The sequence below is a fragment of the Rhinoraja longicauda genome, chromosome 11, assembly GCF_053455715.1.
Source record: "Rhinoraja longicauda isolate Sanriku21f chromosome 11, sRhiLon1.1, whole genome shotgun sequence".
Lineage (NCBI taxonomy): Eukaryota > Metazoa > Chordata > Chondrichthyes > Rajiformes > Arhynchobatidae > Rhinoraja > Rhinoraja longicauda.
This window is the reverse complement of record NC_135963.1, coordinates 2,338,258-2,352,997: the sequence shown is the minus strand read 5'-3', so window position 1 is coordinate 2,352,997 and position 14,740 is coordinate 2,338,258. Positions and strand designations below refer to the sequence as shown.

The 14,740-nt window shown below is 47.6% G+C and overlaps 1 protein-coding gene across 1 annotated transcript in view; it reads left to right on the top strand.

Annotated features, from left to right (window-relative positions):
• LOC144598193 (atrial natriuretic peptide receptor 2-like) overlaps positions 1–10,157 on the top strand; it is a 36,676-nt gene extending 26,519 nt beyond the window's left edge. Inside the window, exons 20-24 of the mRNA XM_078408083.1 lie at positions 629–768; positions 3,867–4,019; positions 5,411–5,509; positions 8,320–8,411; positions 10,098–10,157. Coding sequence (XP_078264209.1) covers positions 629–768; positions 3,867–4,019; positions 5,411–5,509; positions 8,320–8,411; positions 10,098–10,157 — 544 coding nt within the window. The remainder of the gene's footprint in view (positions 1–628; positions 769–3,866; positions 4,020–5,410; positions 5,510–8,319; positions 8,412–10,097) is intronic.
• The last annotated feature ends 4,583 nt before the right edge of the window (positions 10,158–14,740 follow it).

Genomic DNA, 14,740 nt, shown 5'->3' with positions numbered 1-14,740 from the left:
CCTCCAGCGCTCACTGCCTCTGCCCCTGCAGACCCTTCAGGGCCCTCAGCTCAGGTTCTACCCGCTGCTCCTCTCCCAGCTCGCTTAACCCCATCCTTTCCTCCTCCTCCTCCTCTCCTCCTCCTCCTTCTCCCCCCGCCAGCCGGTCGGCAGTCCCCTGCTTCTCGGCCTTGCTCTCCTGTCTCCCTTCCTGGCCGCCTTTCTCCTTCTCCCGCCCACCTTTCTCCTTCTCCCGCCAGCTGGCCAGATGTCTGCCCAGCTGCTTCTTGCATCCGCGGGCTTGGCAGCCCTTCTCCCGGTTCCTCCTCCTCCGCCAGATCCTCCTGCTTCTCCCCCATTTTGTACAGCACAAAAATTGGCCCATTAGCGGCTTTTTAAAGGTAAGAATGTACCTGTTGCATGTATTGGTAGTGTATGCTCAAAGCTGCCATGTCCTCCAGATGGCTTGAGATAACTCCATGCGTCACGCACTTTGACTTCACGACCTCACATGCAATCTCCTAATTGTTCTTGTTTCAACCCTGTATCTCTAAACTACACTAAAAGCTCATGGGCAGAATGTGATGCTGAGCATGTGGTGTGACGTGGGGTGGGTGATGGTGGTAATGGTGGTGTCTGCTCCCTACAGTGACATTGTTGGCTTCACCCAGCTGTCCAGTGCCAGCACTCCGTACCAAGTGGTAGACTTCCTCAACCGCCTTTACACCACCTTCGACGACATCATCGACAACCATGACGTCTACAAGGTGGAGACCATTGGAGATGCCTGTGAGTGGACTGCGTGATCTGATCAATGGGCCAATGGGCCAATGGGCCAATGGGTCAATGGGCCAATGGTTCAATGGACAAATGGACCAATGGGTCAATGGGCCAATGGGTCAATGGGTGGTTCAATGGATCGATGGTCCTCTATTATCACATGTACCAAAGCATAATGAAATTCCTTTTTGCGTACAGCTCTGTGCGATATTTTGCCAGACATAAGTACAATCCCCTCCCAGCACCAAATGCATAGAAACAGCCCCTGTCTCCATATGCAAGAGGGGCCTGGTTTCGGTGCCATTCCACAGTCCCAGCCACAGTTGGCCATAAAGCCCCGTTGCAGCTGTCGCCTTCGTCCGGATCGTCCCGTGAACCGTCGTCCCCTCTCCTCGCCCAGTCACCCTCACCCCTCGTGCCCCAGGGCGCCTCCCGTGGCCGACCCTGAGGGCCCGGCCCTTTGTCCAGCATCCGCAGCTATCGCCGACTCCTTCCGTCCTTCTCTCTGGTTCCCGGTTCCCAGTTCCTGGTCTTCGGAGCCGAGCAGGTCCCTCTCCAGGCAGGAGAACCAGGCCTCTGCCGGGGTTTGGCAGTGCCCCAAGGCCTGTCGGGAAACCTCCGCCGTGTGCGGCCCTCCAGGATCTTGATTGGCACCGTTTTCTGTCTTTGCGCTTTGCCCTTGGTAAAGAGTGGTCCTAGTGGTGCAGCGGGTAGAGCCGCTGCCTCACAGCAACAGGGACCCGGGTTCCATCCTGACCTTGGGTGCTGCCTGAGCAGAGTTTATACGTTCTCCCTGTGAGCACGTGGGTTTCCTCCCGGTGCTCCAGTTTCCTCCTAAAGACGTGGGGGTTTCAAGGTTAATCGGCCATCTGTAAATTGCCTCCAGTGCGTCGGGAGTGATGAGAAAGTGGGATATCATAGAGCTAGCATAAACAGATGATCGATGGTCAGCATGGACCTGCTTCCATGCTGCATCTTTTAATCTTTCAGGTAGATAAGGTGGTCAAAAAGGCTTTGGGCACTTTGGCATTCATCAGTCAGAGTATTCAGTATAGAAGGTGGGTGGTCATGTTGCAGTTGTGTAACACTTTGGTGAGACCGCTTTTAGAATATTGTGTTCAGTTATGGGCACAATGTTATAGGAAAGATATTCTCAAGCTTGAAATAAATGAATGAATGAATGAATGAATGAATGAATGAATGAATAAGTTTATTGGCCAAGTATGTACATACAAAGAATGTGCCTTGGTGCTCCACTCGCAAGTAACAACACGAACATACAGTAAACACGTGACTTGGACAGGTTGTGTGAGTGGGCGGATGCATGGCAGATGCAGTTTAACGTGGATAAGTGTGAGGTTATCCACTTTGGTGGTAAGAATAGGAAGGCAGAGTATTATCTGAATGGTGTCAAGTCAGGAACAGGGAACGTACAACAAGATCTGGGTATCCTAGTGCATCAGTCACTGAAAGGAAGCATGCAGGTACAGCAGGCAGTGAAGAAAGCCAATGGAATGTTGGCCTTCATAACACAGAGGAGTTGAATATAGGAGCAAAGAGGTCCTTCTGTAGTTGTACAGGGCCCTAGTGAGACCGCACCTGGAATACTGTGTGCAGTTTTGGTCTCCAAATTTGAGGAAGGATATTCTTGCTATTGACTGCGTGCAGCGTAGGTTTACTAGGCTAATTCCCGGAATGGCAGGACTATCATATGTTGAAAGACTGGAGCGACTAGGCTTGTATACACTGGAATTTAGAAGGGTGAGAGGAGATCTTATCGAAACGTGTAAGATTATTAAGGGGTTGGACACGTTAGAGGCAGGAAACATGTTCCCAATGTTGGGGGAGTCCAGAACAAGGGGCCACAGTTTAAGAATAAGGGGTAGGCCATTTAGAACTGAGATGAGGAAAAACTTTTTCAGTCAGAGAGTTGTGAATCTGTGGAATTCTCTGCCTCAGAAGGCAGTGGAGGCCAATTCTCTGAATGCATTCAAGAGAGAGCTAGATAGAGCTCTTAAGGATAGTGGAGTCAGGGGGTATGGGGAGAAGGCAGGGGGTATGGGGAGTGGGGGGAGGGGAGGGGGTGCTCTCCCAAAGTCTACAATGTCCTGAGAGCATTGAGCTCCAGGTTGTTGCGATGGCATCAGGACGCCAGCTGTGTCACTTCCTGTCTGTAGGCAGATTCCTCCCCATCCTGGTTCAGTCCAATGAGGGTTGAGTCATCCGCAAACTTGAGAAGCTTGACAGAGAAGCTTGAAAGGATTCAGAACAGATGTACGAGGATTTGCCAGGACTGGAGGGTGTAAGCTATAGGGAGAGGTTGAGTAGGCTGGGTCTCTATTCCACGGAGCACAGGAGGATGAGGGGGGATCTTATAAAGGTGTATAAAATCATGAGAGGAATAGATTGGGTAGATACACAGAGTCTCATGCCCAGAGTAGGGGAATCGAGGACCAGAGGACATAGGTTCAAGGTGAAGAGGAAAAGATTTAATAGGAATTTGAGGGTTATCTTTTTCACACAAAGGGTGGTGGGTGTATGAAACAAGCTGCCAGAGGAGGTAGTTGAGGCTGGGACTATCCCATCGTATAAGAAACAATTAGACAGGTACATGGATAGGACAGGTTTGGAGGGATATGGACCAAGCGCAGGCAAGTGGGACTCGTGTAGCTGGGACATTGTTGGGTGTGAGCGAGTTGGGCTGATGGGCCTGTTTCCACACTGTATCACTCTATGACTCTATGACTCAATCAAAGTGTTTCTTCAATCAAATGATATAATGTAACAAGAAAGAACTGCAGATGCTGGCTTATATCAAAGGTAGACACAAAGTGCTGGAGTAATAACAGGTCAGGCAGCATCTCTTGAGAAGATGGATAGGTGACGTTTTGGGTCTGAAGAAGGGTCTCGACCCGAAACGTCACCTATCCAAGTTCTCCAAAGATGATGCCTGACCTGCTCAGTTACTCCAGTACTTGGTGTCTTCCTTCAATAAAATTATGTCAGGCAAAATGCAAAGTGCCGGAGGATCAGTGTTGGTACGCAGGTGGAGGGAGGTCTTGGTGGCCTGGAGTTGACGGCTTTGTCTCACATATCTCTCTCTGCAGACATGGTGGTTTCAGGGGTGCCCAACGAGAACGGGCTGAACCATGTGGCCGAGATCGCCAGCATGGCCCTGGACCTGGTCTCCGTCTGCAGGTCCTTCGTCATCCCACACCAGCCCGACGTCAGACTGAAGATCCGGGCCGGAATTCACTCAGGTAACGGGGCTGGTGCAGGGGTGAACCTTCAGCCCAACTTGCCCGCACCAGCCAACGTGCCCCAACTACACTGGTCCCATCTGCCTGTGCTTGACCCATATCCCTTTCAATCTGTCCTATCCGTGTACCTGTCTAAATGTTTCTTAAACATCGCGTTAGTTAGTACCTGCCTCAACTGCCTCCTCCAGCAGCTCGTTCCATGCACCCACCACCCTTTGTGGGCACTGGGATTTGTACCCTGATCAGAACCTATCACTGACTCATTCCATCCTAAACCCTAAGATAGACACAAAAAGCTGGAGTAACTCAGCTGGACAGGCAGCATCTCTGGAGAGAAGGAATGGGTGACGTTTCAGATCGAGACCCTTCTTCGTTCCTTAACCCATTCATTGTTGAAGCAACTTGATCACAACTCATCACTAACCTATCACTAACTCACCCTGGCCCTGACCATAACCCATTGCTAACTTATCCTCACCATAACCCACTGCTAACTCATCATAACCTGTCATGAATCTGCCATAACTATAACCCACTTAACTATATCCCTAATTCAATATAATTTTGATGGGTTATTATCCTAACCCATTCCTTATTCACCCGAACGCCAGTCCTGATACTAATGTACCCTAACCCTTAATGCACCCAATTCCAGCCCTAGTCCAAGCACAAATGCCATCCAAAAATGCACCTTGACAGTACCTCCATTTTTATGCATTGCTAATGCACCCTAGTCCTAAGCTTAATGTGATTACTCTACCCAAACCCCAGTCTCCAACTCCAGTTCTAAGGCACCACGATCTCCACATGCACTCTCAGCCCCTTCCCACATGCACACAAACCCTGAACCTATTCACAATGCATCCAATACCTAATCCTAACCCAACATACCGTAATCCTAGGACTAACCCTATCTGCCTGGAGCCTCACAGCAACTCCAAAGACCAAAGCTTCCGCACAACGCCATGCTAACATTGAGCCCAAAACCAAGCCAAGTTACAAAACACGATCCATCACAAAGCCATCACAAACTCCATCAGCATCCCACTCCATGGAGGGGGCTCGATGGGCCTAATGGCCTAATTCTGCTCCTATAACTTTCGAACTACCATGAATCTCCCAAAATTCCCAAAGCATTCTGAACCCCCTTAAAGTATCCCAAACATTTTGTGTTGGGACCTTTCTTCTGACTGTTGGTGGTGCTGGGGTGGGAGAGAGATTGGGGCAGGACAAAGCTGAGCAAGTAATAGGTGGATACTGAATATGCCACCAGCTATATGTCGGGACATTAAATTGTATTGAGATTGTGTACGGTTTTTGGTTTGCACATATATTAAGAATTTTTGAAATAAAGAAATCTTTCATCTTTTTGCCTTTGCTCATCTTGCAAGGTCCTGTTGTGGCTGGTGTGGTTGGAACCAAGATGCCTCGATACTGTTTATTTGGAGACACGGTGAACACTGCGTCAAGAATGGAGTCAACCAGTGAAGGTAGATTCTCTAATGAGATGCACGGTCATCAGGACTGGGCCAATGGTCAATGGTGCTGGCTCGAAGGGCCGAATGGCCTACTCCTGCACCTATTGTCTATTGTCTATTATCACATGTGCAGATGTAAGGCAAAATTCTTTTCTTGCATACAGTTCAGTAAAGTATCGCCCATACCTAACTAAGCACAATCCCTAATTAGTACAAAGTGTGTAGAAATAATCCACTGAGACCGCATGCAAGAGTCGCCAGGTCTTTGTGCCATTTACAAGTTCATGCGTTCTAGGAGCAGAATTAGGCCATTTGGCCCATCGAGTCTTTTCCGCCATTGAATCATGGGTGATCTATCCCCCTCTCAACTCCATTCTCCTGCCTTCTCCCCATAATCCTGACACCCATACTAATCAAGAATCTGTCAATCTCTGCCTTCAAGATATCCATTGACTTGGCCTCCACAGCCGTCCGTGGCAATAAATTCCACAGATACACCACCATCTGGTCAAAGTCCAGTCCGATCCGTGCACTCGATCTCATGTCCCAGGCTGCTGCAGGGTCTCCGGCCGTCTCCTCCATCCAGATCGTCCAGCGAACCATCGTCCCTCTCCTCGCCCGGCATTCAGCCCTCGTGCCCGAGGGGTGCCTCCCACAGCCAGCCTTGAGGGCGCGGAAGGTAAGACCCTGGTTCATAACACTCTTAGGGGGCCTTGATCCTTGCGGCCGCTGTTGCCGACTCCCTCCCTCCATCCTCCTCTCCATTGTCCAGTTGCTGGATGAGCAGCAGCCTGGTCCTTCCTTCTGGCCACGTGTCCCAGCCATGGATGTTCTGCCTGCATAAGGAGTTTCTTCCCAAAACAGGGCAAACTTTGGTCGGGATACATTTGGAGTATTGCGTGCAATTCTGGTTGTCCCATTACAGGAAGGATGTGGAGGCTCTGGAGAGGGTGCAGAGGAAGGTAATCTGGACAAGAGAGTAGTAGCTATACAGAAAGGATGGATAAAACCAAGCATAAAACAAACATTTTTCAACAAAACCTTGACAGGGTGAGGTCAAGCAGTGCGTCATTGTATAGGGGTGATTGTACAGATATCAGGAAGGTTGATGTTTGAGAGACAGCAATCTGAACTGTGAGATTCAGCGAATGTAAGGCCAAGTTAAGACTCAACATTTTCAAGAACGTTGACACTTGAAGGATACAACATGATGCTGGAAACGTGGCAAGTCCAGTGCATTGCCTCAGTGTGATCTACTATTCTTTGCACTCAAAGGTTCAATGGTTTATTCTCACGTATGCACAGCACAGTGAAATTCTTTTACACAACGTACAAATGCAGTCACCATATTTTGGCGCCGTTTACAAAGAACACCTAAACTAAGGCACCTCTGACCGTATGGCCCTACCTCAGTTCTTCAATGGAGGTGATGGCCTGGAGGATTGGGCTTATATCTCTGGGGTGGGACATGAGCTCATAACCACATTCATCAACAGCTACAGACCTTCCAACTCCTTCGGTAGCACAAGATAATCGGACAGTGACTGTACAGCGTAGGTTCACCAGGTTAATTCCCGGGATGGCGGGACTGACATGTGATGAAAGAATGGATCGACTGGGCTTATATTCACTGGAAATTAGAAGGATGAGAGGGGATCTTATAGAAACACATAATTATTAAGGGAGTGGACAGACGAGATGCAGGAAAAATGTTCCCGATGTTGGGAAAGTCCAGAACCAAGGGTCAAAGTTTCAGAATAAGGGGATGACCATTTGGACTGAGATGAGGAAAAATCTTTTCACCCAGAGAGTTGTGAATCTGTGGAATTCTCTGCCACAGAAAGCAGTGGAGGCCAATTCACTAGATTTATTCAAGAGAGAGTTAGATATAGCTCTTAGGGTTAATGGAATGAAGGGTAATGGGGAAAAAAGCAGGAACGGGGTACTGATTCTGGTTGATCAGCCATGATTATATTGAATGGCGGTGCTGGCTCGAAGGGCCGAATGGCCTCCTCCTGCACCTACTTTCTATGTTTCTATGACTGACGCAGGAGAGGGAATGGTCACAGTTGTTCCACAGGCTTTATTTATTAATAACAGTTGACAAAACGATTTGCGTCAAGCGATCAACCGAATGTGTGAATAAATTAATGTAAAAGAGAAGTAGGAGATGAAGGAAATATCTGTGTCCATTAATGTTACTAATTCCAATTTTGGATTATACAAACAAAATGCACTGGAGGGATTCAGCAGGTTAGGCAACACCTGTGGAGAGAAAGGACAGACGGCGTTTCAGATTCGGACCCTTCTTCCGACTGATGGAGCAGTAAGGACAAAGACTGGCAAGTGATAGGTGGATACAGGTGAGAGGATGTGATTGCCCAATGGGTGGAGTGAGAGACAAACTCTGGAGGTGAAAAGGAGACAAAAGAGTGTCAGATAAGGAGAGGGGGGGGGGGAATGAAATGTAAAGCTAGAGGGAGGGATATGGGTGGGAGGGGACGGAGGGAGGGATAGAGGGGGGATTAATACAGGGGAAATTGTGGGATTCTGGATTGGGGATGAGTGTCAGGCGGAGAGGAAAGGAGCAGGGTGGCTCCTTTCCAGCTTTCTCCCCCAACTGCATCAGAATGGTCCTGACCCAAAACGTCATCAGTCCAGTCCATCCACAGAGGCTACCAGATCCATTGAGTTCTTCCAGCACTTTGGTTATTGCTCAAGATTCCAACATCTGCAGTTCCTTGTGTCTCCATTGGATTGTACACATAGAAATACGCTGATTAATTTCATGAATGTTGATGGTTGCAAACTTTCCTTTCCAGCACTCAAAATTCAATGTAGCTCCAGCTCGTCAGATCTGCTGAAGGAAATTGGCGGTTACCTCCTTACCTGTCGTGGCACACAGCTCGTGAAGGTATGACTGGTCACCGAATTAATATTTCTATTACATTATTCCATACATTATTTATTCCATAGGTTCATACGTTCCAGGTGCAGAATGAGACCATTTGGCACATTGAGTCTATTCCGCCATTCTGACTGATCTATCTACTCACTTTAGTTTATTGTCATGTGTACCAAGGTACAGTGAAAAGTTTTTGTTACGTGATAACCAGTCAGCAGAAAGACAATATCTCTCCCCCCTAACCCAATTCTCCTGTCTTCTCCCCAAACCCCTGACACCCGTACGAATAAAGAATCTGCCTTAAAAATATCCATTGACTTGGCCTCTACAGCCTTCTGTGGTAATGAATTCCATGGATTCGCCACCCTCTGACTAAAGAAATTCCTCCTCATCTCCTTCCGAAGGAACGTCCTTTAATTCTGAGACTGTGACTCTCCCACTAGTGGAAACATCCTCTCCACATCCACTCTATCCATGTACTGGCTTTGATAAGGGCTTGAAATATGCCCATCAAGTCATCAGCACACTTTAATTCCGTTTATTATTATCACATGTGCCGAGGTACAGTGAAAAGCTTTCTTGTTGTGTGCTATCCAGTTAGCAAAATGACTGTACATGTTTACAATCGAGACGTCCACAGTGTATAGACACACGATGAAGGGAATAATGTTAGAGCAAGATAAAGTCCAGTAAAATCTGATTAAAGATAGTCCGAGGGTCTCTGATGAGTTAGATGGACGATCAGTACCGCTCTGTAGTTGGTGATAGGATGGTTTGGTTACCTGATAACAGCTGGGAAGAAACTGTCTGATTATCTGGAGGTGTACGTTTTCACACTTCTGAACATCTTGCCTGATGAGGGGAGAAGAGGGAGTGACCGGAGTTAGACTGGTCTTTGATTATGCTGCTGGCCTTGCCGAGGCAGCGTGAAGTGTAGATGGAATTAATGAAGGGAGTTTGGTCTGTGTGATGGTCTGGGCTGCGTCCACAACTCTCTGCAATTTCTTGAGGACTTGGATGGAGCTGTTCCCACTTTACTTTGGTGATACAGTGGTTAGGTTACTGGACTTGCAACCAGAGGCCCAGCCCATCTCTCTGGAGGCATGAGTTCAATCCTATAATGGCAGCCTGGAGTTTCAACATTAAACAGCGAACAGGCTTAAAAATCGATACAAGGTGCTGGAGTAACTCAGCAGATCGGGCAACAGGCTAGAGAACATGGAGAGGTGACGTTTTGGGTTGGGACCCTTCAACAACATTTTAAAAATATTTGGAGAGGTACATGGATGGAAAAGATTTAGAGGAATATGGGCCAGGCTTAGGTAAATGGGACGAGCTTAGATGAGGCATGATGGTCGGCATGGCCAAGTTGGGCTGAAGGGCCTGTTTCTGCACTGTATGACTATGGTCTAAGTGGGAGACTCCAGACCTGCCAATGGTAGTTGCTGCTCAATTATTGTAGCAAGGGATGAACAAGAAATGATCCCAGTCATTTCCATAGCCTGAAATAAATTCTAGGGTGGAATGAAGAGAGAAATCTTCAAAGTGAATTTGCTTTGAGTTTGTTTAACTTCCGAGTAGAGACCAGTATCTTGGACTCAGATTGCTTGGACTTGGTGGGCCGAAGGGCCTATTTTCAGGCTGCACCTCTTTGTCTTTGTATCACTGAGACTACATGCTATGCTTTTCTTTCAGGGGAAGGGTGAGATGGTCACCTGGTGGCTCGACGGGAAGGAATCTGATGGTACAGAGTGAGTCACAGAGCCGGGAAAGGGCAAAACCAGTCGAGCATTCGATCCCAATCACAGGCAGCCGTTTCTTCTCAAGTTCAAGTCAAGTTCAGATTCCAGAGATCATTGGATATTCCATTGAATGTTTCATAACCACATTCTTGTATCTAGTTTGTGCCGGTTTGTATGGGTGCCCCCATGTTTGGTGTTTGTCAGATTTTAGGCTTTAAACGTTAGATATACAGTGCGGAAACAAGCCCTGTTGTTCACCAAGTCCACGTCTCAGCGATCACCCCTCACTATCCTACACTTGAGAGACAATAACAATTTTACCTCAGCCAATTAACCTACAAACCTGTACGTCTTTGGAGTGTGGGAGGAAATCAGAGCACCCGGAGAAAACCCACGCGCTCACAGGGAGAACGTACAAACTCTGCACAGGCAGCACCCGTAGTCAGGATTGAACCCTAGTCTCTGGCGCTGTGAGGCAACAACTCTACCGTTGCCCCACCGTGCCGCCCCAATGTTGTTCATAACCTTTGTGTTGTCCCGTCTCCTCAGCCCGTCAACAGGGAAGGGGCCGAGACAGTCCTCTAAACAATGGATAAAGCCAAAAGCCCCTTGCAAAGGGAATTCAAAATCAGTGCCACAGCCAACAAAGTCTTGGTGGCACCGTTCCAACAACTTATATTTCCAATGTTTATCACACAAGCACTCAGCATGAAATATAGGTTTCGGTTTAGGCTTATTATTGTCAAGTGTACCGAGGTACAGTGAAAAGCTTTGTTTTGCATGCTGTCCAAACAGATTGGATAATACCATACAATCAAGTCCAATTCAAGTACAATAAGCTATTCCTATTAACACCAAACACATTTTTCTTTACATATTGCACACAGATAGACAATAGGTAGAGCATGGGGAAGATAAAGAGTGCCGTAAAGAAATTCTCAGCATTGTAGTGCATCAGTTCCAGAGACAAAGTCCAATGTCCGCAATGGGGGTGAACCTGACAGTGCCCTAGCTGATGGAGGAAAGAAGCACGACGCTAATATAGGTGATCAATACATCCATCACACAGACCAGACTCCACCACTGACTACACTTCACTTTGTCTCAGAAAAGCAGCCAACATAATCAAAGACTTGTCCCACCCTGGTCATTCCTTCTTTTTCCTGCTCCCATTGGGAAAAAAGGTACAGAAGCTTGAAAGCGTGCCCCACCTGACTCAGGAACAGCTTCTTCCTGTTTTGAACAGTCCTTCCATAAGCTTGGGCACTTTCCAATGCACTGTCCCATTCCGTCTAGTTTTAGAATCCTCCCTCTCTTCTTGAATGAGTGTTGAAGCAGAATCTTTAAACATTTTGAAGGCCAATGTGGGAGAAAGACAGTGAGTGTTCACTTTATACATGTCCCTCATGATCGTGTACACTTCAATAAGCTCACCCACTGTGTGGAGTTTGCATGTTCTCCCTGTGACCACGAGGGTTTCCTCCGGGAGCTTCGGTTTCCTCCCACATTCCAAAAACATGCAGCCTTGTAGGTTAATTGGCTTTGGTAAATTGTCCCTTGTGTGTAGGATAGTGCTAGTGTATGGGGTGATCATTGGGTCGGCGTGGTCTCGTTTGGCTGAAGGGGCTGTTTCCAGGCCGTATCTCTGAAACTAAAACACCCCTCAGCCTCCTACACCCCAAAGAAAAAAAGTCCCAGCCTGTCGAACCTCCCACTCGAATTTAAATCTGCAAACCCAGGCAAAATCCTGGTTAAACTCCTACTATACATTACCTCCATTCACTGTGGAAAGAGGTTTTTCCAGAAGCCGGCTCCTGATCAGATGTATTGGGAACTGCATATTTCTGATCTGAGTTCATAGGTTCATGCTCATAAGTGATAGGAGCAGAGTTTGACATTTGACCCATCAAGTCTATTCCGCCATTCAATCATGTCTGTTCTATCTTTCCCCCTCAATCCTATTCTCCTGCCTTCTCCCCAAAAGCCCTGACATCTGTACCAATCAAGAACCTATCTCTGCCTTAAAAATATCTATTGACTTGGCCTCCACAGATTCACCACCATCTGACTAAAGAAACTTCTACTCATCTCCTACCGAAAGGAACTTTCTTTAAATCTGAGGCTATGAACTCTGGACCTAGACACTCCCCCTTTGATCTGTCATTTTCACACCTCATCCTATATCTCTATGTCTCCCTCTCCCCTCTCTCAGTCTGAAGAAGTGTGTCGACCCGAAACGTCACCCATTCCTTCTCTCCAGCGATGCTGCCTGTCCCGCTGAGTTATCTTTGGGGGAAAAAAAATCACCTTTATTTTGCTGCATTGAGTAATAAGTATCCGAAATAAATAATCAGTAAAGGATGTCTTTGGTTTTCTGCCATTCGGCTTGATGTTCGGAATGCTACCGTGACCCAATACTGGTGATGAGGTCACTTGAGTTGCAATTTATCTCATTGCTTTTAATTGTCAATGCCTGTAGATTTAAATCTAAATGTGCAATATGTTTCCTTGTGTTTGGTGAGAAGCCAAATGCTGGAGTAATTCAATGAGTCAGGCAGCATCTGTGGGGGTAAAGGATAGGTGATGTTTTGGATCAGGACCTTTCTTCAGATTCAACACCCCTCTTCAGTCTGAAGAAGGGTCCTGACCCAAAACACTGCATGTCTATTCCCTCCACAGATGTTTTGAGTCAGGACCTTTCTTCATAGACATTCTTACAGATGTTCTCCCCAGATGTTTTGGGTTCGGTCTGAAGAAGGGTCTTGAGTCTGAAGATCCGGTCCCAACCTGAGACCTCACCTACCCATTCCCTCTACAGATGCTGCCTGATGCACTGAGTTCCTCCAGAACTTTGTGTTTTATTCAGGATTCCAGCATCTGCAGTTGCTTGTGAGTGTATTGTGAACGTATGTGACCATACGTGGATAGTGTGTTCGTCAGTAAATCGTCAGTAAATCACAAGCAGTGAATGACTCAGTCCCGTGGTGTGCACGCATAGATCAACTTGCACTTTACCCTGTCTAAAAACTGTTACAATTGTTTCGTTTCGTTGGGTTGCTGTTAATTACTTAAATTATTGTATCGTATGGGAGGCGCATTCCCAATCTCGTTGTACCCCTGGGTACAATGACAATAAAGATATATTGTATTGTATTGTATTGTATTGGAGAGTGGCCATGGCTACCAACATCCCACACATTTATCATCACAAGGACTTAGTAAACCCGCAGAGTTACTGCTGCCTTCAACGCTGTTCTTAGCAATGCGTACAATAAAAGATGATGCTGAAAATGTGAATTGGGATTTTTTGCAAATGTCTTGCCTGCTTTAAAATCTTCCGACTTCTCTTCCCAAGACGGTGCTGGAGGCTGTTGCTGTGTCTGCTCTACACAGGGAGTTTCGGACATTGAGGGAATCAAGGGACATGGGCCAGCAGCATCATCAAGGACCAGTCGCACCCCGGCCACTCCCTCTTCTCCCCTCTCCCGTCAGGCAAGAGGTACAGAAGTGTGAAAATGCACACCTCCAGATTCAGGGACAGTTTCTTCCCAGCTGTTATCAGGCAACTGAACCATCCTACCACAACCAGAGAGCAGTGCTGAACTACTATCTACCTCATTGGTGACCCTCACACTATCTTTGATTTTTAATTTTTTATTTAAAAACAATATTTACAATACAATAAGACAAAACATAACCCACCACCAGAATACTATACCAACAAATACACCAATTGAAACTATTATACAATTATATTACAATCCCCACCCAGGATACATCCAACCCCCACGGTGCCCAGCGGTCCCGGAAATCCTCCAGCGAGTAGTTCCTCTCCAACACCACCCGGCCGCGGACGTAACCCCGGAAAAGGGGCAGGCAGCCGGCTCGGGCAGAGCCCTCTTCCGCCTGGCGCCGTGACTCGTGGATGGCCGGCTTGCCCAGGCCCAGGAGCAACCCAACCAGGACATCTTCGCCCCCCCCTCACCCTCTCCCCTACACAGGGTGTCCAGACATGAGGATGGTCGGTGAGAAGTGCAGCCAGAAGGCAAGGAGCAACCCCTTTAGATATTGGGACAGGGGCTACAACCTCACACACTCCATGTACACGTGGTACACAGACTCACGCACTCCATGCACACGTGGTACACAGACTCACATGCACCATGTACACGTGGTACACAGACTCACGCACTCCATGTACACGTGATACACAGACTCACACACTCCATGTACACGTGATACACAGACTCACGCACTCCATGCACACGTGATACACAGACTCACATGCACCATGTACACGTGGTACACAGACTCACACACTCCATGTACACGTGGTACACAGACTCACACACTCCATGTACACGTGGTACACAACCTCACATACTCCATGTACAGGTGGTACACACACTCTTCCAGCCCCCAAAAGTGGCAGGCGTCTGGCGAGTCCATGAACCTCGCGAGGAACAGGTTGGAGGGGACTCCTCGGTGCAGTACCCTCCATCCCAGGTCCCTGATTGGACTTTGCTGGCTTTACCTTGCACTAAACATGATTCCCTTATCATGTATCTATACACTGTAAATGGCTCGATTGTAATT